We start from the raw sequence: 25,104 nt of genomic DNA, 5'->3' as shown, positions 1-25,104 counted from the left end.
ACAAAGGAGGATTTGAAACTCCCCGTTAAACATAGACAACGCACTTTTGTGAATCGAAAGTACATCCATCCATCCATAGGCAATAACACTTTTCTTTAGTTTAACGTGGTCGAATACTTGAACTTACGCTGCTCTCTCTTTTCACTAACATAAGGTCTTGCTCTTATCTCCTTACACTTTTCATATTAACTTACTTGACTTGACGCACTTCTAGAACCGTTACCGCGATGTCATCATTTGCCGATCTCTACCGAGGTATTGCTGTGGAGCCTGCTACAACATCTACTATACAAGCGCTCAAGGAGGAAGGAAAGCTCGACTGCCCGATTTGCCATCTCCCTTTTGTCGAGTTGCAGCAGTTCTTTCCAAAGCGTCCCATAAACACCGCCCACGTTGGCTTGATCGCTACAGGGCTCATCGTCCCCTTCATAGACCAACCCAAGGAGCCAACTCCTCAGGATCCCATCAACGTGCTAGCGGTCATGCACCGCTGCACCGCACGCACCAACCCGATCACCCTAAAGGCCTGCAACCATACCTTCTGCTCTTCCTGCCTAACCGACTGGCTCTACTTCAACTTGCTCGTTGGCCGAAACACCTGCCCGTGCTGCCACGCCTCCCTGACTATCCCGAAACCCGGAGGCATTCGGGAGCTTGCCAATTCCACCGGGCATGAACATGGCTCATTTACTGCAACTAGAGCCTCGGGCCCGTGCTCTCGTCGCAAGGGGACCTACCATCGACAGATCGCCACCCTCTGCTGCGCAGGAGACGCATCAGGAAGAAACCTCATCGCAAAGGGAACAGGCCAACTTCATGACCTCCACGCAGGGCGATTATTCTGACAGCATCCCGAACTATTACGTCACGGCAGTCGTCACACACTGGGTGAAAGCCAAGATGGACACCGAGTTTGTCTGCAACAAGCCGCCGCCGACGACACAGACCCTTACGTCCACTTCAACCTCTTGCTCCTCCAGTTGGCCTGTACGCACGCCGTGACGATCAGCGACACGATTCGTACCCCTGTCCCCAATCACCAAAGGAAACGCGCCCTGGCGGACTCCGACATGCATCTGGGTCAACATGAAGCACATATACTTCAAGCGAGCGACGGAGAACGTCAGCCTCCCGCTCCACCGCGACGAGCCGCTCCCCTACTCGCGCGAGGCCTGGCTGCCGTGCAACCGCACGCCCGGCTGCTACGGCACCGTCGCGCCGGCGGCGGAGCTGCGCCGCGCGCTGCTGCTGGAGCTGTACGAGCAGGAGCTGCTGCACTCGATGCGTTTGACACCGTCGAAGCACGTGGTTGCGGCAGAGGTTCTGAGAAGGGTGCAGCAGGTGCGCGGTGCTGATGGGTTCCGGTTGGTTGAAGAGGAGGTGCGGACGAATGCAGAGTGGGCGCGGGTGGAGCAGTGCGTGCGGATGATGATCGGGTGGCTTGTTCTACAGACTAGGAACGCAATGGCTTGATATGTTGCATCACTTCCGCTTTTGGCCCTACTTTTTGCATTGCTTCAGCTTTTGAACTTTCCTTTTCTTTGTCAATATGGCTACAATCCGGATTTGGATGAGGTCTGGGTTTGATTGCTTTATATAGGGGCAAATGTTGCTGTTGCGGGTAGCGTCTTTGTATCTCTCCGTGGAAAATTGAGTATCAGCATGTGGAAAGGTGTTGTAAAATGATATATTACCATCCAGACGATAGCTTCACGTACCCATGGATGTCGCTTCTTGTAAAAAAAAAATAATAAAAACAGCTGAGGTAGATTTACCCCTCGGCTGCAGTACCGCTCTGTACAACTATCAACAGTAAACAATGCGCTTTGTTAGCCAAAGTTTGTTTGCAAGTAGTAGGAAAAACAAACCATGATTGGACTGTCAATTGTGCCATCTTGTCTTTAGGCTGAGGTGGCGCCCTGTTGTATAACCCGTACACATGGGGTGGTGTTTCTGTTCAGCCTCTCGTCACACCAATTCCGCCCAAACGGCTTCCACATGGCTCTGGCTGAGACAACGGGTAATTGAGAAAGTCTGGAAGTTTTATTCTATACATATTGTGGGTATCTCAACGAAAATACGCACTCCTTAAGATGGCGCTGAAATGGCAACATCAAAAATCAAAAAAAGAAGAGACGCCGATAGCACCAACCAACCAGCCCAAAAAAGGAAAGGTAAATGGCCTCACGACCGCCACTCCCCTCTACCCAGCAACCTCTCCTCCTCTTCACCAACTTCAACAACATCTTCCTTCTCCTCGTCCAACAGCTTCTGATACGCGATCTTATCCAGTCGTGAACGCCAGGCCAAGACGATGGTGACACCCGACATCACGAGAGCTGCACAGACCATGAAGGCGAGGACAGTCGCGTCGCCATCCTTCAAGCGGTGGCCAAGAATAATGGTCTACAAGCGCAAAACGTCAGCACAAAGCCTCTCAAACCACAACCCCGGGGGGGGGGGGGGGGGGGGGGGGGGGAATGCCACTCACCGAGTTCCTGATCTCATCATCAATCGAGGTGCCACCAGGCTCACTCGCGCCGAGCACCCTGCCCTCCTTATCGAGCGCCAGCACGCGGACGTACCTCTTCGTGCTAACGCCGAAGCGCAACTCCGTCTCGAAGCCCGTCTTCTCGACCGTCTGCACGGGGTGCCACGACTCGCCGACCTCATCTTCAAACCCCTCCTCGCCGCTCTCGGCGCCGTCCATCTCGGCGTAGTCGGCGTCCTGCAGCACCCAGCGGTGCACCTCGGTCGCGCCGTTCCAGCTGACCCACACGCTGCTGCCCTCGACCTTAATGTCGGGCTTGGTTGCGGGCCGCCCCACCCACTTGGCCTTCTGCACGCGGTAAGTCTGCACGTCGCCGCTCTCGAAGCGCGCCGAGGGCTCGAGCCGCGTGTCGCACAGCACGCGGCCCTCGGCGTCGAATTCGGTGAAGACGCCGTTGTACCCGTAGCCGAGAAGCACGTTGCCGTTGTCCAGCACCTGCACCGATCCCTGCGACGACGAGATGATCTGCGTGTTCGGGTTCGTGTATTCGTGGGTCAGCGTCGCCGTCATGGCGATCTGGTCGACGGCAATGCGCATGCCGCGCGATTGTTCCGACGAATAGACGCCCGATTCGGCACCATTATCAAAGAGCGTGATGGCCGTGTTGTTGTCGTGCCAGCGCGCGTCGTGCTGCCACATGAAGTCGGTGGCGTGGCCGTCGGAGAGGTCGACGAAGTTGTTGCGCTTGCCACCGAGTTGCCAGATGACGTCGCCCGTCTGGCCATCAATATACGTAACGCTGTGCGTGTAGCGGGCAGAGATGAGGTAGTTGCCCTTCTCGTCCTTGTCGACGCTGTTGATGTGGAAGTAGTCGAACGGGCTCGACGCTGAGTCGCCGCCGCCTGAGTAGCGGTGGTACGTGTCATTGGCGATATAGTGGTCGCTCGACCGCCACGTAAAGAGCAAGTTGCCTGTCGCCAGGTCGATCTCCTGGAAAGCCCCGTCCCACACCCATCCGCTAGACGGGCCGCCGATCGAGCTCAGGTCCATTGGCGTGATTTCGTACACACTGAGCAGGGCTGTACCGTTGCGCGTGAAGCGGAACTCGTGTAGGTCGCCCTTAATGGGCCCGACGGCCGAGATTTGCCGCACTTGTGTGTAAGACGAGTCGAACTGATTGCAGCAAGGATGTCGGTCAGTATCGAAGTAACTCGAAAGAGTAATGCGGGGGTAGGAGTAGGCTGGAGACTGCCGATTTGGGTTGATGATGTGATTGTTAGGCACCGATGGCGTGCTCTCGGATCTGCAACACGGCGGGTAGACCCGTCGTAATGGCGCACAATGCCCATACCAACCCCGCATTAAAGAGCAACTCACCATGTAGTAGTAACCCTGGCCGTGTCCTCCTACTGTGTCATCTCCGCCCCAGAAGGTCAAATACTGCTCGCCATTCCATTCCTGGACGTTTAGGTTGTACGTCTCCCCGTACGGCCTCCCGTCCAAGGTCCAGACCAAATTCCCTGCCTGGTCCAGAATCATTGGATTGGGGCCCGGCACCACTTGCCTTCCACGCGGGTTGAGAAAGATAAGATCATCGTTGCTGGTGCAACTGTCATTGGTGGCGACAATATTGACGCGGGGTCCTTTCAGAGGCGACGTCTGATATACCTGGTAGGGGTATGGACCGAAATCGCCACGATCGTAGGCCTCGTCGGCGAGAAAAGGTATTAGGTCGGCATGGGAAGTTGCGGAGAGTAATAATAATGACGATAGCGTCCAGCGGACGGATTGTAGAAGAGACATTGGAAGAATATTTTGGAGGAAAAGGAAAGAAGCAGAAGAGAATCAAGAGTGTTGGAGATGTAAGGAATGCGAAAATTTGCTGAGCCTGTTGCTGATCATGTACTCGTCGGCTGTTGACGTGGGTTACGTGGACAGATGCGTGTGCAAAGCAGATTGTGGTGTGCGGGCACGCTTTCGGCCTGCAACGTCGTCGAAGAAAAGGGGAGGAGAGAGAGGACGGAGATAGATTCCAAGAAGCTTGAGAGGAAAAGTATCATGGCCGTGCGAAGGAGGCGAGAAGGAGAAGAAAGTTATTAAGCAGCGCTCAGCAAACGCCAGCGCTCTCTCGAGGGTTGCGTCGGTTCTGGTTGATGTGCAGGCATGTGGAGGGGGGACGTCGGCGCACACGCATCGCGGAGGGGCGCCTATCGAAATAAGGCTACTGTCCGCCCGCGGCGTCGTCAGCCGCCTTAGCCCGCACCCCTGCCACCAACCCCAGGCTCTCCTCCAACTGCAGTGATACTTAGCATGGCTGAAGTAGACGCAGCTTCAAACGGCCTTGGCCAGGGTGCCGACTTCCGCTGACACCTGTCTTGGGCGCGCCAAGGTGCGGTTGCACAAGTCGATTCCCCGGCCTTAACTCCGCGCCATCCGCGTAACAGCGAGCGCATGAAGTCTGGAGTTTGAAAGGGCCCCGGCTCGGTCCCGTCGGCGGCAGCGTGCAGCCTCAGGGCTTACGCACGGCGCCACACGTTCTGCACCAGGTCGGGCGATGGGCGTCCAGTGCTACCGTCTGCGGCTCTAGAGAGGTGGAGCTTGCCGCGCGGACGCGACGAAACACAAGTCTTGGCGCGTCTTGCCAAGCTTCTCCTGGATGATGTGCCGCCCAATCGCGGGCTCCTCTCCGCGCGGGATTGGCTGGACGGCGCCGATGCGAATGACGAAGCTTTTCGAACTCGATCATCGACGCAGGCACTGCGGCCGCCTTCGTTCCTCCGGCCGCTATTTCCGTGCTCTTCTCGTCATCTTGAAGTCGCGTAGATGTTCGGTCTGCGGCAGCGGGGTAGAGTAGCGGCCAAGCGCAGGACGCCTGAGTCCAAGGTTAGCAGGTGGGTGGACTGCAGCTTTAAGGGATGGCCGGCGTGAGAATATTGCTTTGCAAGGGCATTCGTCGGTTGCTGAGGTGCACGGCGACTGATGATTGCGAGCAGCGTTTGAGATTTGTGGAAACAGGAGACGACGGCAGGCAAAGGGTCTTGGGCGGTCGCGCTTGCCAAAGCCCCAACCGACAACACAAACAATGCCCCGCGCCGACCCTCCGCTGCATTCTTGTTCGCTCGCCAATGACAGCGTCGCTGTTTGCTGCTTTTCCGCAAGGCCTGCCTCTGTCTCAGATCTAGCGGCCCGGTGACCTGGGTGAGCTTTCAGCAAAAACCCTGCTTTCCAGTTGTGCCATGCAGCGGCCCGTCCTGCTGGTGACGAGATACAACGTAGTACCCCACTATGCACCCCGAATCTCTCGATAGGCTCGGTCAAATAACTGACAACCGGGAATTCGGTCGGCTAAGGTATGTGGTGGACTGTCGCACCCCGGGGAGCGTGTGCAAATCACGTGCCGTCACACAACGTTCCGCCCTCGTCACTTCCACCACTGTCCGTCGTCTTTGACAGCTCAGATATCGCCATGCGCATCATACAACTGTAGCCAAGAAGGATTCAGCCTGCTTTCCTGCCACAGCGAGTGAAAGCAACGACGACCTGTCTGGTATACGCGTGCACTAGACATAACTGATTCGCTCTGGCCACGTCCCTCCTCCAGCTCACCTACTTGGCAATCTCTTCTCGCTCTTCCTTCGGATATTTGCGGTGTCGTTCTCGATGTAGGCATCAGCATTACCGCCAATCACGTGTGACCGAGGCATCCGTCATCTCCCGTCAGCTTTCGTCCGAATTGAAAGTCGATGACGGTAGATCTAGCCAGTCATATCGTCTCCTTCGAGCTGATAGCTGAGCCAAAACCTCAACGAAAAGATATCTCTCCAGTCATCTATCAGATTGGACGAGACCTCATGGACATCGTCTGCTTTTGTCTGCTATGTTTCAAGGATCAGGCCATTCCAGGCTATCTGGCCGGAAAGTGTCAAGTTTCTGCGCTCGCAAAGCTCGAGAATGACGGCGCTTTCTGCATCGAAACGCGTTGGTGATGATTTTTGGCTGCTTTATCGCTAGCGTCCAAGCGTTGCGAAAGGTTCAGAGTGGCGTCCTTATGGTGTGACCCCGCAAAAGTCGTTGGGGTCAAGTGGCCTGACCGCGCACCTGCCAGCCCCAATGTTTGCCAGCTTCCACCAGTCTGACTCCACAGGATTCTCCAACACGTCAAGCCGGCCGCCATCCGTCAACGACTTTTGTTGGGCGAATCGCGAGACAATCGTTCGTGATGTCGCTTTCAGGCAACATCAATTGCGAAAGAAAGACGGCCAAAGGGCGATGCGAGATTATATCTTTAAAGGCCCTGGCGGCCCACCGCGTCGGCTTGGGAATGCTGTGAAGAAGAGGCCTGCCCTGACGCAACCTTCCTTTTTGGCCGCTCTTCCCATTTTCCGTCTTTCCCTTTTCTCTCTGGTGCGAAAGATTACTCATCCGTCGCGTCCATTCTCTTACCCTCTCGGGTAAAGAAATAACCTCACCAACGATGGCTGCACACCCGCACGTCACCGAGACGCGCATGACAGCGTGGAACTGGCCGTTGCACGTCAACTGGCTTAATGTCTTCTTGACTGTACTCATCCCGCTGTCTGGTTGCGTCGCGGCTTTCTACGTCCCCTTGAAATTGACGACAGGCGTATTCGCTTTCGTATACTGTACGTCCTTCTCAATATTTCTCCCTCGCCGTGACTTTACCCTGTTACAAATGTTCTCGATGATCAGTATTACCTGACTAAGTTATACACGCGCAGACTTTTTTACCGGTCTCTGTAAGTTCTTATTCACTTCCACAACAAGCGAACGCGCACGGAATCATACGAAGGATCGGTCCAAAGCGGCTCCGCTACCGCATCTTCAAACGCCGCAAACACACTTCCTGCGGTACCGCAGGCTCCGCATGGCTTTTTACCCATCATGCGGGGAAAGATAGCATCCGCACGGCAGCGGCTCCGCTTCTTCGATCAGCATTTCCCAAACGAGAACTCCCCGCATTTTGATATCCGCACCGAATGACGCCATGGCCCCTGGCCTTGCCCATACCCACGTGTGCAAATGCTAACGACGATGTTTCCTCACAATAGCCATCACCGCCGGCTACCACCGCTTATGGTCGCACACGTCGTACTCGGCGACGCTGCCGCTCCGCGTCTTCCTGGCCGCTTTCGGCGCGGGCGCCATCGAGGGCTCCATCCGCTGGTGGAGCCGCGACCACCGAGCCCACCACCGGTACACGGACACGGAAAGGGATCCTTACTCGGTGCGGAAGGGCCTGTGGTATAGCCACGTAAGTTCTGTCGGATTCTCCATTCCGCACTTGTTATTTTCCCTTTCAGGGGTTGATGTATTCGGGGCATTCTGCACCGAGGGGAATGAGTGGGACTTGTCTGGCTGTGCTTTTCCGCCTCGTAACCGCTAGGTCCGACCGAGCAAAGCTTAATCCGGGTCGCGGGAGGCATCCCCTGGAGTCTAGATGGATGAGCGGTGTTCGGGCGAGTCGAATGAAGAACAAACATCAAGACAACTACACCAATTACGATGGAACCAGCACTAACGCTGAAGCTAGATGGGATGGATTCTGATGAAGCAGAACCCGCGCCGGATCGGACGCACCGACATCTCGGACCTGAACGAGGACCCGATCGTCATCTTCCAGCACCGGCACTACGTCAAGTGCGCTCTGTTCATGGGCGTCATCTTCCCCGGTTTGGCAGCGTGGCTGCTGTGGGATGATCTTGTTGGCGGCATCGTTTACGCGGGCATCCTGCGCGTCTTCTTCGTCCAGCAGGCGACCTTCTGCATCAACAGCATCGCGCACTGGCTCGGCGAGCAGCCCTTCGACGACAGGAACAGCCCCAGGGACCACTGGATCACGGCGTTGGTCACGCTCGGCGAGGGCTACCACAACTTCCACCACGAGTTCCCCAGCGACTACCGCAATGCGATTGGTGAGTGTCGGAGTCTATCGGGAAAGGCAGGAATGTAAGCTGACGAGGGGTAACCTGCAGAGTGGTGGCAGTACGACCCCACCAAGTGGTTCATCTGGCTATGGAAGCAAGTCGGCCTGGCCTACGACCTGAAGCAATTCAGTGAGTCTCTCTCCCCCATTTCTCCCCACCCCGCCCCGCCACGACTCGAAATCCCCGCTAACCACACCCGCGAAACTCCAGGGGCCAACGAAATCGAAAAGGGCCGCCTCCAAATGGACCAGAAGAAGCTGGACCGCAAGCGCTCGCAGCTCGACTGGGGCGTGCCGCTGGACAAGCTGCCCGTCATCTCGTGGGACGACTACGTGGCGCAGGCCAAAGAGGGCGGCCGCGCCTGGATCGCCGTCGCCGGCGTCATCCACGACGTCTCCGACTTCATCTCCGAGCATCCCGGTGGCCGCGCCCTCATCCGCGGCGCCATCGGCAAGGACGCTACCGCCATGTTCAACGGCGGCGTGTACGACCACAGCAATGCTGCGCATAACTTGCTGAGCACGATGCGTGTGGGTGTTATTAGGGGAGGTATGTTTGGACTCCTTTTTTGCTGTTGCTGTTGGAGTGGTGTGGTGCTGACTTTTGCCCCCTGCAGGTATGGAGGTCGAGCTGTGGAAGCGCCAGCACAAGGACGTCGGCGCCGAGTATGTCAAGGATACCTACGGAAATCGCGTCGTGCGTGCCGACGACCAGGTTACCAGGGTGCGGGCGCCGCAGGTGGTTGCCGCTGCGTAGTGGTGGATGAGAGAGAGAGAAACTGAAATTGTACTTGATTGTGTATTCTGTGACATATAAAATTGAAAACACTCTCTTTGACATGAGTTCTCAATGCCGGTGATGATGTGCACGAAAACGGTCTGGTTTCGCCGCCTTTGGGTCACAGTACCAGGGCTATATGATGTCGTTCTGTCAAATCGCGACGATGCCGGTCGAGATGGCAGGGACATCTTCTGTCATCCGAATGCAAATGTTTAGTGTCAGGTGTCAGGCGAAAGCGCGACGCGAGACTAGACAGGGGTGTTTGCGGGGTTCCCGAGGCTGAGTCCAACCTCACTCGTTACTCCAACATGACAAAATTGTCAACAACGACATTACCAAGGACCGTTCTGCCTTAAATTTGCCTTGTATCACTTCCGTGTCACGTCGCAATTCTCTATTTGAAGTTTTCTTGCTCGCTTGATGATGGCGGCGCCCCTCCGGTGGCTTTCACGGTATTTGAGAGCCTCAAGAATCGGTGACTAAGCGGTGAGAAGCGCTACAGCATAGTGGAACTCCTGGACAATGATCTCTAGAGCCTCAATACAGCATATTCACAGCCCGGTGGCACGGGTGGTGGCGAAATGGGCGCCCGCTTCCTTCCGTCGAAGCTCCTCAGACTGATCTTGCTACTGCAACTCCATGCGATCGCCGCTAAAGCGTGCGGGCGCCCGCCGCCGCGCGATATAACTGCCTTTTGTGCTGGATTCTCTGGTTGGCAAATCAGATGTGAGTTGGCGGTCATTCGCTACCCTGCCTTCCTCTCCAAAATATATGCGGCCAGATGCGCGGCAGTTGCTGTTTGTACGCAGTTTCTCTCATTTTGTCTTGGCTCCGACAGGTTCGATGCGTGCGCGCGAGCGTGGCTATAACGAGGTCGAGGTCGAATGACATCAAGGTGTGCACGACGCGGAGCGGAGTTTTGTGGGAGGGGAGAAAGGGGTCGTGGCGTGGTGCGGCTGTTGACGAGCGTGGGGCGCTGTCGGCGGCATTGGACGAGATGGATGTGAGGTGGTGGGCACGGCGAGGAAGACGAATGGTGTGCGGAGTTGCTGGAACGTCGGAAGTGGTGGCGGGCGCAAAGTGACGATGCGAGCAGGCGACGGCAGTGCGGGCGGGTGGGCGAACAACAAGAAAGAGCAAGGACGATAGGTGTGGGATCGTGGATTCAGCGGACGGGGGATCGGATGCGCGGAACGGCGGTGCGGACGATGGTGCGAAGAAACAACAAGAGCAAGGGCGGTGATAATCAGGTAAAGGGTGCGGGCGGGGGATGGGCGCGGGTGCGCAAGCCCGCGGGGCTGCGTGGAGCCCAACCACCAAGCCTGGGATAACGAGAGCAACAATATGAGCGGCGAGCACAGCTTGTCGCCGAGCAGGTGCGGATCGATATGCTGCGCTGCCCGGATCTCTGCCAGATGCGCGAAGCCATATGTTTACTATATATATTAAGGACTCCGTCCTCCCTTCATCGCGCCACATCACCGGGCATCGTGGGGACGGACCCGTGCCCCGAAGGACTGTTCGAGTCAGTTGGTGTAGTGGTATAGGCTGGTAGCAAAAATCCACTACGTGGTGGGTTTTTCTCGATTCCACCAATCGAGCGGCGAGAGCCTACGGGTTCAAGCCTGCCGGGGTGCGAGGAGAGTTTTTGCTCCCTTGAATTTCATTTTTTTGCCATTGTAATGTGCAGGTATGAGTCTCAGGTACCGAGTCGACTGCTTGTTCTACTCTGTGGTGGCTTGTTGGTTGCGTCTCTATACTTAGTCCGTGGTGAACATTGCACGGACATTGCTCACCACCGTCACCCACCCGCACCGCGCTTTAGCGTACGCTCGCCTGCCATTGATTGCAGCACCGGGCACTTTTCGGTATGGCTGAGACAAGTCACCTCGCTCTCAAGATGACGGAAGAGGCAATCTGCGAAGCACTTATCGCCTACCGTCCAAGCGGACGTTCACGACTACAGCCGTTGTCTATGAAGGATTCTCATTTCTTGTGACTGCAATTCTCTCAATTTCATTCCCAGGGTTTGGGCCTAAGCAAAGGGATGCTTTTGTCAGACCGGTCGTGGTTCGGACGCCCGTGCGCCTTGACTCAATGCACCACTCGAGGAAAGACTTCTGCAGAGCTCCACCACCCCGTCCCTTGAGAACCACAGCTTACTCGCCAATCGCATAGAATCAAATTCTGAAGCGAAAAAATTGCGTTCCAATGATTCCATCTACCGAGAAGTCTGCGAGGTGTGAAGTTTTTAGTATGGGTTCGCCCATCATTTGCAACGGCTGTGAATCGGAGGAATCGCAAGCGCTTCTTCGATCCTTAAGGACATGATTTCCGGTAAAGATATGTCTCTTAAGACTGTGTTTTAATTTGGAAATTATCGGAATAGATGGGATTGGTCATTGCACACCCGAATCCGCCTCTCGACGGTGATCGTCTGATGGTCACCTCCCCCCTCTACAGCACAGTTATGATATTGCGGAGATCCATTGAGGATATGTTCCTCAAATACAATCTTCTGAGTCCATTGCTAGGCTTTATTGCAAACAATTGGGTCGGACCGAGCTTCACTTCCGTGTTCCGTGAGAGTCCTTTGGAAGCCGGTTAGCGGCTACTATAGATACCGTCGTTTGCAGAGTCTTCCTCATTGACCTCAGATTCACGGTAGTACACATAATAGTGATAAATTTTCGATAACAAGGCTATATGATGCGGGTGGGGCAGCTCTGTTAAACGCAATGCGGAGAAACCATGCCCATCGGCGATCGATGATTGACTACCAGATGACAATGCATACGTTACTTACAATTTCCTTCCCACGGAACGCTCTAAACTTACCTGGTTTGGCTGGGCTTCCACTAACTTGGAGATGTGAGTGCGATCACATGAGCTGGCCCACATGACGTCCGCCTCCTAATTCCAGGTTGTGCTAAGCCCAGGGTCTCCTGCAGCTGCGCCGGCAGGGCAGCCTGCCTTCCTGGTCCGGGACGGAAAAACCACTCTCGCTTACCTGTTACTTAAGCCCGCCGTCTCCGCCTCCAGATCCTCTTCCTTTCTCTCTTAACTTGCCATATGCTATTTGGACATATATCCGCCATATGTTATTTGACCATTTATCTGCCATATGTTATTTGACCATATTCTGCCACATACATGATGTTCATGGTATTCCATCCTGCTTTCCTTTCCTTTTGTGTTCCCTCACATCCTCAGTCTTCTTCTTTTCGTTTTCTCCTTCTCTTGCTGTCTCATTTCGTTTCCCTCACGGCATTCTCTTCTTTTCGCTTGTTGGTCTTGTCTTTCCCGTGTCTCCTTCCTAATTTTCTCTATGTTTCTCTTATTTCCTTTGTTTTTCTTTTCGTTGCACGCTTCGCCTTGCGCGGACATGCGAGGAAGAGAATCTGCAACAGTGAAAGCTCAGCTGAATGGCCACGCTCGTTAAAGCATATGTGGCCATGGCGCCCTCCGTTATCGTTACTTGTAAAGGCTCCCCGTTTGCTCATGTTATTCTCCAGAAAGACAATGGAATCCTCTCCAGCACGCCTTCAGGCTTGAACGCATCCCCGTCGCGAAATGCCATTTTCCTCATCGTCCCCATGAAAAACTGTTCCCAAACCTCAATTAGAGCAGTTTTTGCGGTGGTAAAACAGATCGGTTTGGTCTCTGTGTGGACAATACGGCAGGAAGGCGAACTGCTTGATGTAAGAGAGGCGGGAGGTATTGTTGGTGTAGTCGTTCCCATCTCGATGGTGGCCTAGCAGATTCAGATGTACTCACCGTTCACAAACTTCGCGCGTTGTACCCAGAAGTCCCGACACCAGACATTTGATAGCCGCACCCTATGCCAACGATGTTAATGGTGCGTCGCAGCCCATCACATTTCCTGCCTAACCGCTCATACTTCATGTTCCTGTCCATGATGTTTGCTTCTCCTATTTGCTGTTTGCTAGTAGTTACTCACCTAGCAGCGTTTCTACGCTGCCATAATATCGTTTCCATCATCTTCACTGACAATTGTTCTGAAACAAACATAGGTTGAATATAGGAATAATTCCTCTTCTATCAATTGGAAGCATGTGTGTTTTGTGGGAGCAGAAAATGACGAGTATCTCAATCATCTCAGCTGCTCTGTTATTATGCCGGTGATTAGCGGCATATTGGTGCCCTACCGCTACAACAAGCGCCAAGATTTGAGAATAGCTGTCCGAGAAAGTTGATCAAGAGGATTCTACGCCTAGCGCTCGTGAATGTAAGGTGGTGGTTTCATGGCCAGGTGTCGAGCTCAGTTACAGCACGTTGGCCACTCGTTAACACAAAATTTTCTCTTCCACCTTAACACCTTTACATTCACCTTCGCTCAGCGCCCTCAAATATCTCTGCAATTTTCATCTCCAAAAACAAGCACCAACTCGAATCCTCGCCGCTTCCCTCACAAGGTCCTGCAAACGCCGTCCACGGTCATTTTATTTTGCGATACTCAGCATCGCACTCAACAACCTTCAAACTTATCGGGCCATCTACAGAGCGCAACTTGTTATGGCAGTTCACGGCTTCCCCATCAATCTACCCGCAATGGCGCAGTGGCGCGACAACGACCATGGCAAGTCGTATACTCTGGGTACTTTGGGAGATGCCAACACTACATGCCCGTTGACGATTCAGCTCAATTTCATGACCGGCCACCGAGAAGGCCCGATCATGAAGTTGTCGTTTACTCCATTGACTGCCAATATCGATGGCTCTTTCACACGCGACGTCGGCACCACCATACCGCTTATCTATGGCACAGAACACGTTCTCAGGTGCTCCGACGTCATCCATCCGAGCCGACTTACGGACTTTCCATGGGAGATTCGGTCTGAAGTCCGTCGGATGAGGAACTCTGCCAAGGGCAGGGACTACAGTCTGATCTCCCTGGATATCAGCGTCAAGAAACAGCCAATCGTCCTCATGCCTCGAGCCCCGAAGCATCCTGTTGATGAGCACGAACTTAAGCAAGTTCTCCTTCTCAAGAACCTCTCACGTGCAAAGCGGTTCTCTCTCTTCATGTCCCTCAACGGCTCGGACGAGGAGATCTGCCATTTCAAAGATAGTCTCCAGTTCGGAAGTGGCGGTAATAGTGCCCTCATGTTCGATAGTGATAGTCACGCGACAGTGCAAAGCCCCAATGACGGAGACTGGAACTGCATCTACATTAAAGCAGCTGGAGGGAGCATTGTCACCTTGTCCGACTTGGAGCGCCTCCAGATCAAGCTTCCGGGTGCGAGCACATTCCGCCTTCGTGGCGAGGGTCAACTGAGGATTGAGAATCAGAATTTTGCCCTTGACTACGATGATCCAATCGAGCAGAAGAGAAGCGAGAGTCCGCCCGAAAGAGAAAAGACGTCAGAGCAGCGGACGGCCTCTCTTCGAAAGAAGGTTCAGGAGCAAACTGGTGCATTGAAGCAGGACAAGGACAAAGTTTCCGTGAAGAACGACCAGGAGTACATGCCTCAGCCTAAGGAAGAGACGGAAGCCATGCAGCAGGAGGTGATCGAACGCCCCAAGAAGCGCGTCAGGTTTGCCGATGAATTCGATAATTCCAGGACGCTGGCGGATGACTTCTTGAACCAACTCGGACAGGAGATGTCCATGTCCGCGAGTCCCTCACAAGGTATGATCCAGCGCGACATGACCGACAACGTCATGGAGCAACAGTCTGAGAGCGGAGCCGAGGTCAAAGACAATACGGCTCCTCAGACCACCGTTCACGGTACTACTGTCACCGCTATCCTGAATGTTCCTGTGCCCGAGCTGGCTCAAACTCCCACATCGGATAGCAGTCTTGGACTCCGAGCCCGCTGGCGACGCTGGGCTGGCTGGGTCATCATGCAACCACAAACAGAGCCGGCGGTCATCGGATCCTTGCTGCGGGAGGCATATCAAGCTGCGACAGGCGATGATGCGGAGGGTTTTGTAGGAAAGATTTTGAACATTCTGGAGAGTTTGGGAAACAACGGTGGAGGCGGCGATGGTCCTGTCTAGGCGCCGCGCTTAGCAGTGGAGGAATGGTATATGAAGGGGGCTGATGTCGGATGGAGAGGGCGAAACGGAACGAAGTGGTATTCTGGTTTTGCGTTGAGCAATCTGCGCTCGTGCATGCGTCTATTGTCGGACGAGGTATTGAATTCGAGATATTGTGGAGACTTTGATGAAGGGAAGGGTGACCATAGCGAGGTAGTGTAGAATATTCAGGTAAAACAAAGCCCATTGGCACTGAGAGTTTAAAACGCACGCTAGCCCAAAGTCCGAAGACAGGATGACGTAAGGTGCTCAGTTGTAAAGAGCGGAGAATCTTCTACAATCACTTTCTGGCCTGCCTGGATTAGCTGTTTCTCCGCCTGCCGTGCGCGTGCTTTGGGGCGCGACACAAAACTGCGACTGCCTTCACCGACCCACCGTTCCATTGCAACTCCTTCCACCGCACTGCTTCTCTGACACTGTGCCACCATGGCGTCCAGCACGACCATGCCTTACACGTGCTTGACGATCGCCGAGTGGCGTCCCGATGGCTGGAGCGGCCCCACGCCCTTCCTTGGTAGGTTCGTAGAGAAACCTGTCTGCGATCACCTTTCAGCAAAGTTCAAATTCGAAAACCATTCCACGGGCCCATATGCGGCCATCCATTTGGAAGTGGTTCCAAACACCGTCTCGGATAAGTACGACCGCGTTTCCCCCGACCAGACTATCAGTGTCGTCATCACTGCCGATAATATCAACTCGATCTCTCAGGATGATCCGGGCGTGGAGTATTTGTCGCCCTGGGTCACGTCGCAGTACAGCAAGTACGAGGCGCGCATGAACAAGCAGGGAATCTCCAGCACCCACTTGAAGCAGGCGATCCGCCTGCGCCTCACTCTGAAGAGAGCGCCCATTGTTCTCATGCCTCTGCATGTGCGCTCCCTTACTTGTTCCAAGGATATGAGACGTCTACAGATACTGAAGTCGTTCTCCACAATGACCTCATTCGTACTTTTCTTCGTCAGGTCAGACCGAATGATCAACAATCTGCGCCAATTTCGCACTGGAAGCAAGGAAAACATCCTCCATGGTGGCCCTGCTGCTGTGTTCAACAACCGAACTCACTTCAGCTTCAGCGGACCTGATGAGGCTCATTGGAACCGGTACCGCGTCCGGCAAGATGCCATCGCGCCTTTAGGACAGAAAAGGTCACTTCAGGACAATCATGGCAACTCACCGACGAGTGAAGGTAGTCATGGCGTCAAGCGTACCAAGCATGATAGTACACCTGCATATGGTCCTGGCTTGCTCTGGACCCGCCAGTCTGAGCCGCCGATGCCAAATCCTCACTTTGGTCAGACTGTCCCTCAGTCTGTCTTCACCTCTGGTACAGCAACTCTGGAGAACACGCAAGCCAAAACTTCTGATGTGCCGAATACAGACTCAAATTCTGAGAGTGCACCCAACATCTTCAACCGCAACCAAGCTTCTTTTATGTCTTCCGGAGTTCTTCCTTTCCGTAGTCGAGCCTCGAGTGTCACGGATCACATTACTCGTAGAGACAAGCAAGTCTCCACTTCCGCCAGTATGGAGCCCTTCGAAACGCCGATCACGAAGCTACAGATCAAAGGTGATCCCGCAAGCTCCAGCGACAGCCCAAAGCCGCCTACGGCCGCAAACAACTATCCAGCATCATTGGTCCCTGGTAGCACCTCTAGTGGACTTGAGGATGATCGCTGGAAGCAGTATCAAGTTGAAACCAGCGGTATCACCGACTCGGAGCAAGCCCCGACAGTCTCAAAGAAGAAGAAGAAGAAGTCGCATCCGCCTCGAAGGAGATATCGGCCTGGACATGGCGAGGACGGAAATGACCCCAAGCGTACTGGAGAGGATGGCTTCGCTAACGGTAGTTCGACTGTGGTATCGCACGTTGAAGCTGGACACGTCCTCCCTAGCCACACCAGCTTTTGCCCAGTCCTCCACTCTAGCAGCGCTGCAAACAGCTCCTCAGTCATTGCCACTGGCACTCAAGCTCAGTCTACGCTTGCCTTAACCTATCCGCACATTGGTCCCGACGAGATGGTCAAGCGCTGGCGTGCATACCATGACTGGACTCTGCTCAGCTGTGCGAACTTCGGGCTTGACACTATGCTTGATATTCAAGGACTTCTCAGCAGCAGCCTGCGTGCGGCGAGGGCGGGAGATGTGACCACGTTCGCAGACAAGTTGGCGGACATCTTCATGCTAGTTGATGAAAACAAAGACGAACATCAGGGCTGACTGGTGTGTCGCGGCTTGATCTGAAAAAACTGGTCCAGTACGGATTCTGGTTTTAAGAGAAGTCACGGTCAGAGATTAGCTAAAGCCTGCTCCTCTGATGTAAACAAAAGATTTCACCTGAATTGGTAGTGCTTAGAAAAGAAAAACAAAAAAAAAATTGAAAACAGCCTCGATGACCATGTGTTGACAGAAATTAGGCTACATGAAGGTACATCTCAGTCGAAGACTAACATGGACCTGTTTGTTCGCTCACGATATGACCAGTGGAAGCTATCGTCCGGACTTGTACGCATAATTATTGTTACACTTACATCGGACGATAGCTTCAACTACCCAAATATGCTGTTTTTTGCGACGAATATGTGTTTGAAGGCCCCGCTATTCTTTGCGCTGACCTTTTGCTGCGGTGTCACACAGTCATACGTGTTGAGGTTTTCATTTGCGTGACGTTGGAAATTTCCCTTTTGGTGCAAGTTCAAGTTTCCCCGCTCGGTTAGTGCGACTCGTGCTCTCGACCCCCACGTTCTACCTATCCCTGCACTACCATTTCCCCCCATAGAACCTTACTTACAGAGGGGTGCTGCAGCCGATGGCTAGTGCGAAGAATAGCAGGATTCTAGAACATAGCGTAAATATGCCCCAGCTCTTCCTTAGAAAAAGAACATATGTGGGTAGATGAAGCTATCGTCCGGACGAGAATGTAGAATTTTTAACCCATGACATGAGCAAAGAACCAAATCCACGCTAGCTGTCGGCTGTGAGAGGGGACTGTACAGCCGTCTGTCCCGGTCATGGATCTGTAGATTACTGTACAATGTCGCTCGACTATGATCTTTCTGTTACGTCATCGCTCGCTCAGTTTTCAGGGAGCCGCGCTGCATCATCGCATGTCCGCGAAGTTTGGTCAATGAACACTACTCTTTTTTTTTTCAGGTGCAATGGTGCCATACTCGTGAAGGTTGACTGACTGCTCATGTTAGTATATACATGTGCAGAGACCGTGATGCTTGTCCGCCATCTATATACGCGAGGCGCATCTCCGCGGTCCTGATCATGGATTCACGAAATCGGCACAGGTCGCAATTGGTGAAGTAAATGAGAAACGAAGATCGGCGAGTTCAGGTGAAATTAAGTGTTGCAAGTTGGGCCATATTTGCGGAGTGGTCTGTCGTCCACGATGGAGGGTGACCTTCATACGTGGAAACACTGAGGAAAAAAGTGGCGCAACGAATGCGCTTCAATTCGCAGGTGAGAGCGGACGACCGATTGCGATGACCTAATTTACCTCCCCGCTCTCCACTCATCTGTGACTTCACTCGCGCGGAGCTCTTGCTCACTTCTGCCCTGGACGCCCGATCAGCGATAGGCAGGCGAAGTTGGTACTCGATGAGACAGTGAGGTTGCGGAGGTGACAGATGTCGGTTTTACTGTCGATCAGGGCGCGCGGTAGCAGTGAGGATGAGGGTGAGATGGAGCGTAATGGATTGGCATGCGGCTTCTCGTACGAACGGATTCCCCCTTCAAAGTGACGACAGACAACATAATCTGTTCAAGTATTTGAGAAAGAATCTTCCTCAGAATCCCGAACTTGGCGAGATTTCCAACGAAAAAAAAAATAGTTCAAAGAATCCGGAGCGGGTCATGAATGACCCACCAAACGCAAGAGCCCCCGTCGCCTGTTCCGAAACACCCTCTCCCGCTGATCCCAACGGCGACTGCTCGCGGGCGGACCCGGAAATTAGAAAGGTTGCAGCGTCGGGCACATTGGGAGAAGCTGAACCGGGGCTTTATGGGATGTTGGCTCGACAAAGAGCACCCGTCGCCTCTTCCAGTACAGGTTCTCCCTCTGATCCCAATGGCGACTGCTCACGGGCGGACCCGGAAATTAGACAGGTAGCAGCGTCGGGCACATTGGGAGAACCTGTGCCGGGGCCTTATGGGATGTTGTCAACTTGGCTCGAAGCGCAGGGCAGACTCCAGAATTCTTGACCAGGACGGCACAGGTCTTGTAGGTTTGGCAATGACAAGACCTGATCACGCTGGGTTATCGGTGGCCAGCCAAGCGTGGTACACACCCGTAGCCTGTTCTCGAGATCTCGGAAAACTTCCGACCTGCACCGGTGCAAATCGGACGACATCGTGATCAAGAGGGGCTTTGTGGGGTTCGCATCGCCTAAGGAGGGAAATTCGCCTCCAGCCTCCCATCCACCACTAACCAGTATATCATTGTGAAGAGAGTCGTTTCCGAAGGAGCGTCGGTCGTCGGAGGAGTGTTGTCGGAGGAGTGTTGTCGAAGGAGGGGTTTCGAAGATGCGGGTGAGGCGGGTTGCTAGGAAGTGACCGTTCAGCTGGTGTCTGGGAATGGATGGGTGGGTGGACGAGGGACAGGGATGAGGGACAGGGACGAGGGACAGGGACGAGGGACAGGGACGAGGGATAGGGACGAGGGAGAGGAGGGAGGAGGGTGAGGAAGAAGGAAGAGGAAGGAAACAGAGGGACGAGATTTTATAGACAGCAGCAGCAGGTGTGAGGTCCGTGCTCAGCGGCTGCGCGCCGCTTCGCGAAGTGCTGATGACATCATTGGTCTGGAGAGCGGACGGATTTCGCTACATCCGACCGCGTGGCACGACACACGGCCGATTCCAAGTCGGTTTAGCGCACACAGGTCCACGTTTATGCTATTTCCAACACCGTTCGGGGCCATTCTTAACTATTATTTCACTCATATTCAGATGCTCGCTGCGCATGGCTCATCCGCTCAAATTCCCACGAATACGACAGCTCTTTGGGCACGACATAGGAGGTATTGAATGGAGAATGACAACGATGTTGCAAGTATGTAAGATAGTGCGCTGTATCCAGCCATGAACATGTAGCTAAGAAGGAAGTCAATGATGGTGGTTGCCAAAGCGCCTGCATCATGCGACTGTGGTTGGGGCCGGAAGAGGCGCCTGCTCCGCCGAGACACAAGAGTGATTGTATCAAAACCACTTTGTCACAGATTATTCCTAGACATCCGTTTTGAGTTTGAAGCTGGCTGTTGCTCCGTAGATGACCTCGACTATGTGTTCAATCCCGGGCACATTCCCTCCGAAGCCAATTGCAATCCTGCTAAAACAGCCTGTAAATAACTGGCCGCTGTTACCATCACCATTGCAGTGTCGCTCATGCGCTCGACTCCCACGTATGAATGCTTACCAAGTTTTATATACACCTTCGTGCCGATACAAGTGGACTATTGAAGATCCCGCGGGCTACCTATTACGTATTCAAACACTTCAACATAAAACCTCGGTGCCTGCGATGACTTTGTCGAAACTGGGAATCTTTCATCTGGGGTGTCCCGCCGACCCTCTCTTATCATGTTTGTAAGCTAAATTTTCAAACCTGTGCCAGGGCTGCTGGTTGCTCAACACCAAGTCAGCATGCCATTGTTCATGTTTCTCGTTCTCAGCTATGTTCTACTTTGCCATTCATTGAAATTGTACACAATAAGTCTAGAAGAAGTTCATAAACAATGTAGTCATTTGGACAAAAGTGTTATCACATTGTACGCCTGGGTATGGCCGTAGAGCCTTCGCTGCCAAGACCCACATGGAACAAGTTGAATCTGTTTATAAAATTTGTCCCTCTCGGGTCCGACTTTCTCTCTTCTTCTTTCCTCAGCGCTGCGACCCTTCAAACCCAGCCGTTCGCTCAACCCGAGTCAAGGCTTGCCGCATCCTCCACCCATCTGGCTAACAGCTACCTCGACTCTTCCTCTGCAGCTTAGACCGACCATCCCTGCGCTCCATCGATAAGCTTACTGCTCATCAAGCCATCGGCTCGAGCTGCGCCGCCAACAACCCTCGAGATCTTCCACCCACAGATCTAGCGAAGCATCTCAACGACAGCACATTCTTACTACTTCTTCTTGAGTCGCCTCCAAATACTTAAGAAGCTTCCGCCTGTAACCATGAAAAGGCACGAACCCGCCACCCCGCACTCGCCGTGGCGCCCGCTCGCCTTGCAACAGATACACGCGCCCCCGCCGCCCTACTCTATGGAGCAGGCCATGCAGGCCGACGCCAGGATCAACAAGAAGGCCGCGCAGCGCGGCAGCGCTGACGCGGCGGCCGCGGCGGAGCACACGACGGCCTGCATCGTCGAGTTCTCTTCGTTGTCCGGCATCAAGCCGGGCGCTTCCTTCCTGGGATGGTTCCCTCCGGTCGACAAGCGCAACCGCATGGAAGAGGCGCCGTACGAATGCCTGCAGCTGCGCCTGGGCATGGACATGGACGTCAAGGCGGCTAGGAAGAAGGCCGACTCGTCGGACGATGAAGATGACGACGAGGACGACAATGACGAGAGCGGCATCTGGAACGACTGGTACGAGGACGAGGACGACAACCGCGTCGACCTGGACCACCCGAAGCGCCCGGCGCCGCTGCTCTGGCTGCGCTTCCCGCTGCACACCATCCCGCCAATGGGCATGCCGCACGACGTCGGCGACAACGAGCTGGTCCACCTGCTCATGCCCGCCTACGTCTTCCTGCCCGAGAAGAAGCCCGCCGACGACGACAACAACAAGTCCAACGCGGCCATTGCCGGCGCCGCTGCCACCAAGCCCGCCTCCCGCTCCAGCAGCTTCGCTTCTTCCAGCAGCAGCAACAACAGTGTCGGCTCCACCGCATCCAAGAACTTCTACCCCACCCCCACCAGTGCTCCCGACTCCGACTCCGCCGACGCCGACGCCGACGCCGACCACGGCATCGCCGCCGGCAGCGTCAAGCTGACCCGCTACACGACCGCCTACACCCGCACCGGCTGGCAGCCGCCCCTCTACATCCGCCAGGCCGCCGCCGAATCCGGCATCGACCCGCACGCGCTGTGCTACATCGACATCGCCCTGGGCTCGACGCGCCCCGGCGCCGTCGCCGTCGTGCCCGCGCGCAACATGCATCTGCGCTCGGCCGTCGAGAACGTGCTCACGAACGACCTGTACGACATCGGCGAGTGCCTCCACCTGCGCGTGCACGCCGTGTGGAGCAGGAAGCTGGCGGACGCGGTCGAGCAGTTCGGACGCAGGGTCGAGAGCAGGGCGGAGAAGGCGGTTCGCGAGGGCGGCGTTGGTGGTGGCAAGATGCAGGAGAAGAGGGAGACGGATAGGTTGAGGAGGGCCTGTATGCTGGCCTTGCCTGGCGAGGAGCGCTTCGGGATCGAGGGATGGGACAACTTTATCAAGTGGAAGGCCCTTAAGAGAGGCATGAAGAGGATGAAGTGCGATCACAAGCTCAGCACGACCGTGGAGAAGATGGGACTGGTTGAGAAGAGCGGTTTGGAGAGCTCGGATGAGAGTGAGGTTGATGAGATCGTGATGGAGAACAAGAAGAAGGCCAAGACGAAGAAGGCCGATGTGGGACCTGGAGCTAAGAAGCAGAAGGTCAGCCATGGCGATGGTGCCGATTCTGTGATCAAGTTCTCCGGCGGCAAGGCTCCATCTAAGGGCAAGGGCAACAAGGCCTAAATGCGGGCCATGGCAGCGATTTCTAAGCGGATGTTGAAGGATTCTAACGATGATGATGTTCATGGATCACGATAATGACGATATGGCGGAACCAGCAAGATCAATAATGGATACGATCTGCGGTAGGTTTCTCAAGGCTCTGGACTGGAGCTACAGTTTACCGGTTGGTTTATTGTAAGATAATTAGAAGAGCAATACAAGACTGGGTCGATACTCTTCTCAACATGAATGGAAAGTGATAAGCTGAAAGTGCCTCCTGTCCAACAAACCCGCCAGAGACTCCATGTCCATGTTCTCCGGTCTCAATGCCAGCGTTTCCGAGTCTCTTCTGAACAGCCGAATCACGCCTCCATTCAGCCCAAAGGGTTCACACCCCAGGCCGACCAGTTCTGCACCATCTCCAACACCTGCGCCACGACCAGGCAATCCACAATCATCTCCAAGCAAATCTCCACCTCGTCAAAGCACTTCTTCATGCTGTTGTGCGGCGACATCCGCATTCCCGCTTCCAGGCGCCGGCGGAACTCCTGGTAGCCCTCGCAGCTCGTGCTCGGGAAGAGGGCGCCGCTCTGCACGTAGTCGCGGCCGTAGCGGAGCGCTCTGATCAGCATGGCGGCTTCGCCCATCGAGCGGATGAACTGCTTCGTACGGGATTCGGTGCCGGCGAAAGGGTCGGCTAGGAAGTCGGGAGCGGGGATGGTGGGCTGGGCGGTGGGTTGGGAGGTTGGGGCAGCCTGCTCGTTGGACTGGGTGTCAGTTGGAGAGGGTTGAGGGTGGACCGGCTCCTCTTCCTGCTGCTCCTCGTTCTGTTGCTGGTGCTGCTCCTCAGGATTCTTGTTGGACTTAGCGGCAGTCGGAGAGTGTTGTGGGCGGGAGGGTTGCGGGCGGACGGGCTCTTCGTCCTGCTGCTCTTCCTGTTGTTGCTGGTGCTGCTCCTTAGCATGCTCGTTGGGCTGAGAGGCAGTCGGAGAGGGTTGCGGGTGGAAGGACTGCTGCTCATCCAGCTGCTCTTGCTGGTGCTGTTCCTCTTCGACGTGCTGCTGTTCCTCAGCATTCTGCTGCTCCTCGGCATGCTGCTGCTCTCCAGGGCGTTGCTGCTGATCTTCAGATTGCTGCTGCTGCTGCTCCTCGCCATCAATATCCATCTCGATTTCCATCAGCTCGTACTGCTCCTGCTCCTCCGTCTGATGAACGCTGCTTGCTTCAAGATTGGCATCTCCACTGCCTTCTCCGCTGCCATTATCACTGTGGCTGTTGCTGACGACATCCACATCCATGCGGTCATCATATTCCACTACAGTCTGCCATTGTTCTATTGTCCGTGTTATTATGTTCTTTACGCGCGGCCGATTCCGGGTTCCCAGCACTTACCGAAGCTGGGCATGGTGCCCGTCCAGTCGCAGTTGGTGTAGACAGGTCCTGGTACATAAGTGTTTGTGTAAGAGCCCAGGAAGACGCCAGGTACCAAGCGCGTTGCCCGTGGCAGTTCTTGCATGGGCGACCTCGGAGCAACCATTGTAACGCTGCTCCACTCGCTGCGGGGGGAGCTGCTGTTCGTGTCGGAAGCGGCTTCGCGGATCTCGGGCTCCACTGGGAGGCAAATTGGTCAGTTAATCTGGGTTGCGGAGCAGAGGGACAATAGAAGGGAAGGGCTTACTGCTGAGAAGAAGCTGGACGATGCTTTCGTATGTGCCGGGCGTGGCGCGAATAGTATCGCGGATGCAATTGATGAACTGGGCTGCGGGTTAGCGGCGAGGACGAAGTGGAGCACGGTGGAGCGTTGTCAGACTCACGGCGCTGTTCGGGCCCGTCAGCTTCCTCTGTTCTTCAGTGACGTCTGTCGGGGTCGCCTGGTGCCTCCGAAGGCGCGCGCGCTGGTGGGAGTCCATGGCGAAAAGGAATAGAATCTGTAGGTTGGCTCGGAGAGAGGCTGCGGCAGAAGGTGGCCGACGAGGGAAGTGGGAGGAGGGAGGGAAGGTGGATAAGTTTGCAGCGAAGACGCGCCACGGACACAGAAGTGCGCCGATGCTGCTGGAAGCCTACACCGCGCGCCCAAGCAAGAGACACACATCGACATCATATTCCAGGCATATCAATCAAGC

The 25,104-nt window shown here is 54.8% G+C and overlaps 7 protein-coding genes across 7 annotated transcripts; 5 read left to right on the top strand and 2 right to left on the bottom strand.

The window, feature by feature from the left end:
• Positions 1 to 227: 227 nt before the first annotated feature.
• LTHEOB_11717 (uncharacterized protein) lies at positions 228 to 1,473 on the top strand (the record flags this gene model as incomplete). Its single annotated transcript, XM_035508504.1, has 3 exons — positions 228 to 479; positions 769 to 987; positions 1,093 to 1,473. 3 exons carry the CDS (start codon positions 228 to 230, stop codon positions 1,471 to 1,473), a joined length of 852 nt encoding a protein of 283 aa, XP_035365709.1.
• A 711-nt stretch (positions 1,474 to 2,184) lies between these two features.
• On the bottom strand, positions 2,185 to 4,294 carry LTHEOB_11716 (Arylsulfotransferase; the record flags this gene model as incomplete). The annotated part of the gene is made up of 3 exons (XM_035508503.1): positions 2,185 to 2,406; positions 2,492 to 3,664; positions 3,869 to 4,294. The coding sequence occupies 3 exons, from the start codon at positions 4,292 to 4,294 to the stop codon at positions 2,185 to 2,187; spliced, it is 1,821 nt and encodes a 606-aa protein (XP_035365708.1).
• Positions 4,295 to 6,965: 2,671 nt separating this feature from the next.
• On the top strand, positions 6,966 to 9,192 carry LTHEOB_11715 (Acyl- desaturase protein; the record flags this gene model as incomplete). The annotated part of the gene is made up of 7 exons (XM_035508502.1): positions 6,966 to 7,134; positions 7,231 to 7,248; positions 7,561 to 7,763; positions 8,043 to 8,424; positions 8,485 to 8,565; positions 8,647 to 8,985; positions 9,053 to 9,192. The coding sequence occupies 7 exons, from the start codon at positions 6,966 to 6,968 to the stop codon at positions 9,190 to 9,192; spliced, it is 1,332 nt and encodes a 443-aa protein (XP_035365707.1).
• Positions 9,193 to 13,788: 4,596 nt separating this feature from the next.
• On the top strand, positions 13,789 to 15,240 carry LTHEOB_11714 (uncharacterized protein; the record flags this gene model as incomplete). Its single annotated transcript, XM_035508501.1, has 1 exon — positions 13,789 to 15,240. The coding sequence occupies one exon, from the start codon at positions 13,789 to 13,791 to the stop codon at positions 15,238 to 15,240; it is 1,452 nt and encodes a 483-aa protein (XP_035365706.1).
• A 465-nt stretch (positions 15,241 to 15,705) lies between these two features.
• On the top strand, positions 15,706 to 17,496 carry LTHEOB_11713 (uncharacterized protein; the record flags this gene model as incomplete). The annotated part of the gene is made up of 1 exon (XM_035508500.1): positions 15,706 to 17,496. One exon carries the CDS (start codon positions 15,706 to 15,708, stop codon positions 17,494 to 17,496), a length of 1,791 nt encoding a protein of 596 aa, XP_035365705.1.
• Positions 17,497 to 21,538: 4,042 nt separating this feature from the next.
• On the top strand, positions 21,539 to 23,002 carry LTHEOB_11712 (uncharacterized protein; the record flags this gene model as incomplete). Its single annotated transcript, XM_035508499.1, has 1 exon — positions 21,539 to 23,002. One exon carries the CDS (start codon positions 21,539 to 21,541, stop codon positions 23,000 to 23,002), a length of 1,464 nt encoding a protein of 487 aa, XP_035365704.1.
• A 353-nt stretch (positions 23,003 to 23,355) lies between these two features.
• LTHEOB_11711 (uncharacterized protein) lies at positions 23,356 to 24,891 on the bottom strand (the record flags this gene model as incomplete). Its single annotated transcript, XM_035508498.1, has 4 exons — positions 23,356 to 24,314; positions 24,374 to 24,592; positions 24,660 to 24,735; positions 24,796 to 24,891. The coding sequence occupies 4 exons, from the start codon at positions 24,889 to 24,891 to the stop codon at positions 23,356 to 23,358; spliced, it is 1,350 nt and encodes a 449-aa protein (XP_035365703.1).
• Between the last annotated feature and the right edge of the window lie 213 nt (positions 24,892 to 25,104).

The sequence above is a fragment of the Lasiodiplodia theobromae genome (assembly GCF_012971845.1).
Source record: "Lasiodiplodia theobromae strain AM2As chromosome Unknown scaffold_52, whole genome shotgun sequence".
NCBI classification, from domain to species: Eukaryota; Fungi; Ascomycota; class Dothideomycetes; order Botryosphaeriales; family Botryosphaeriaceae; genus Lasiodiplodia; species Lasiodiplodia theobromae.
The sequence above is the reverse complement of the archived record's forward strand: the minus strand, read 5'-3'. Positions and strand labels throughout refer to the sequence as shown.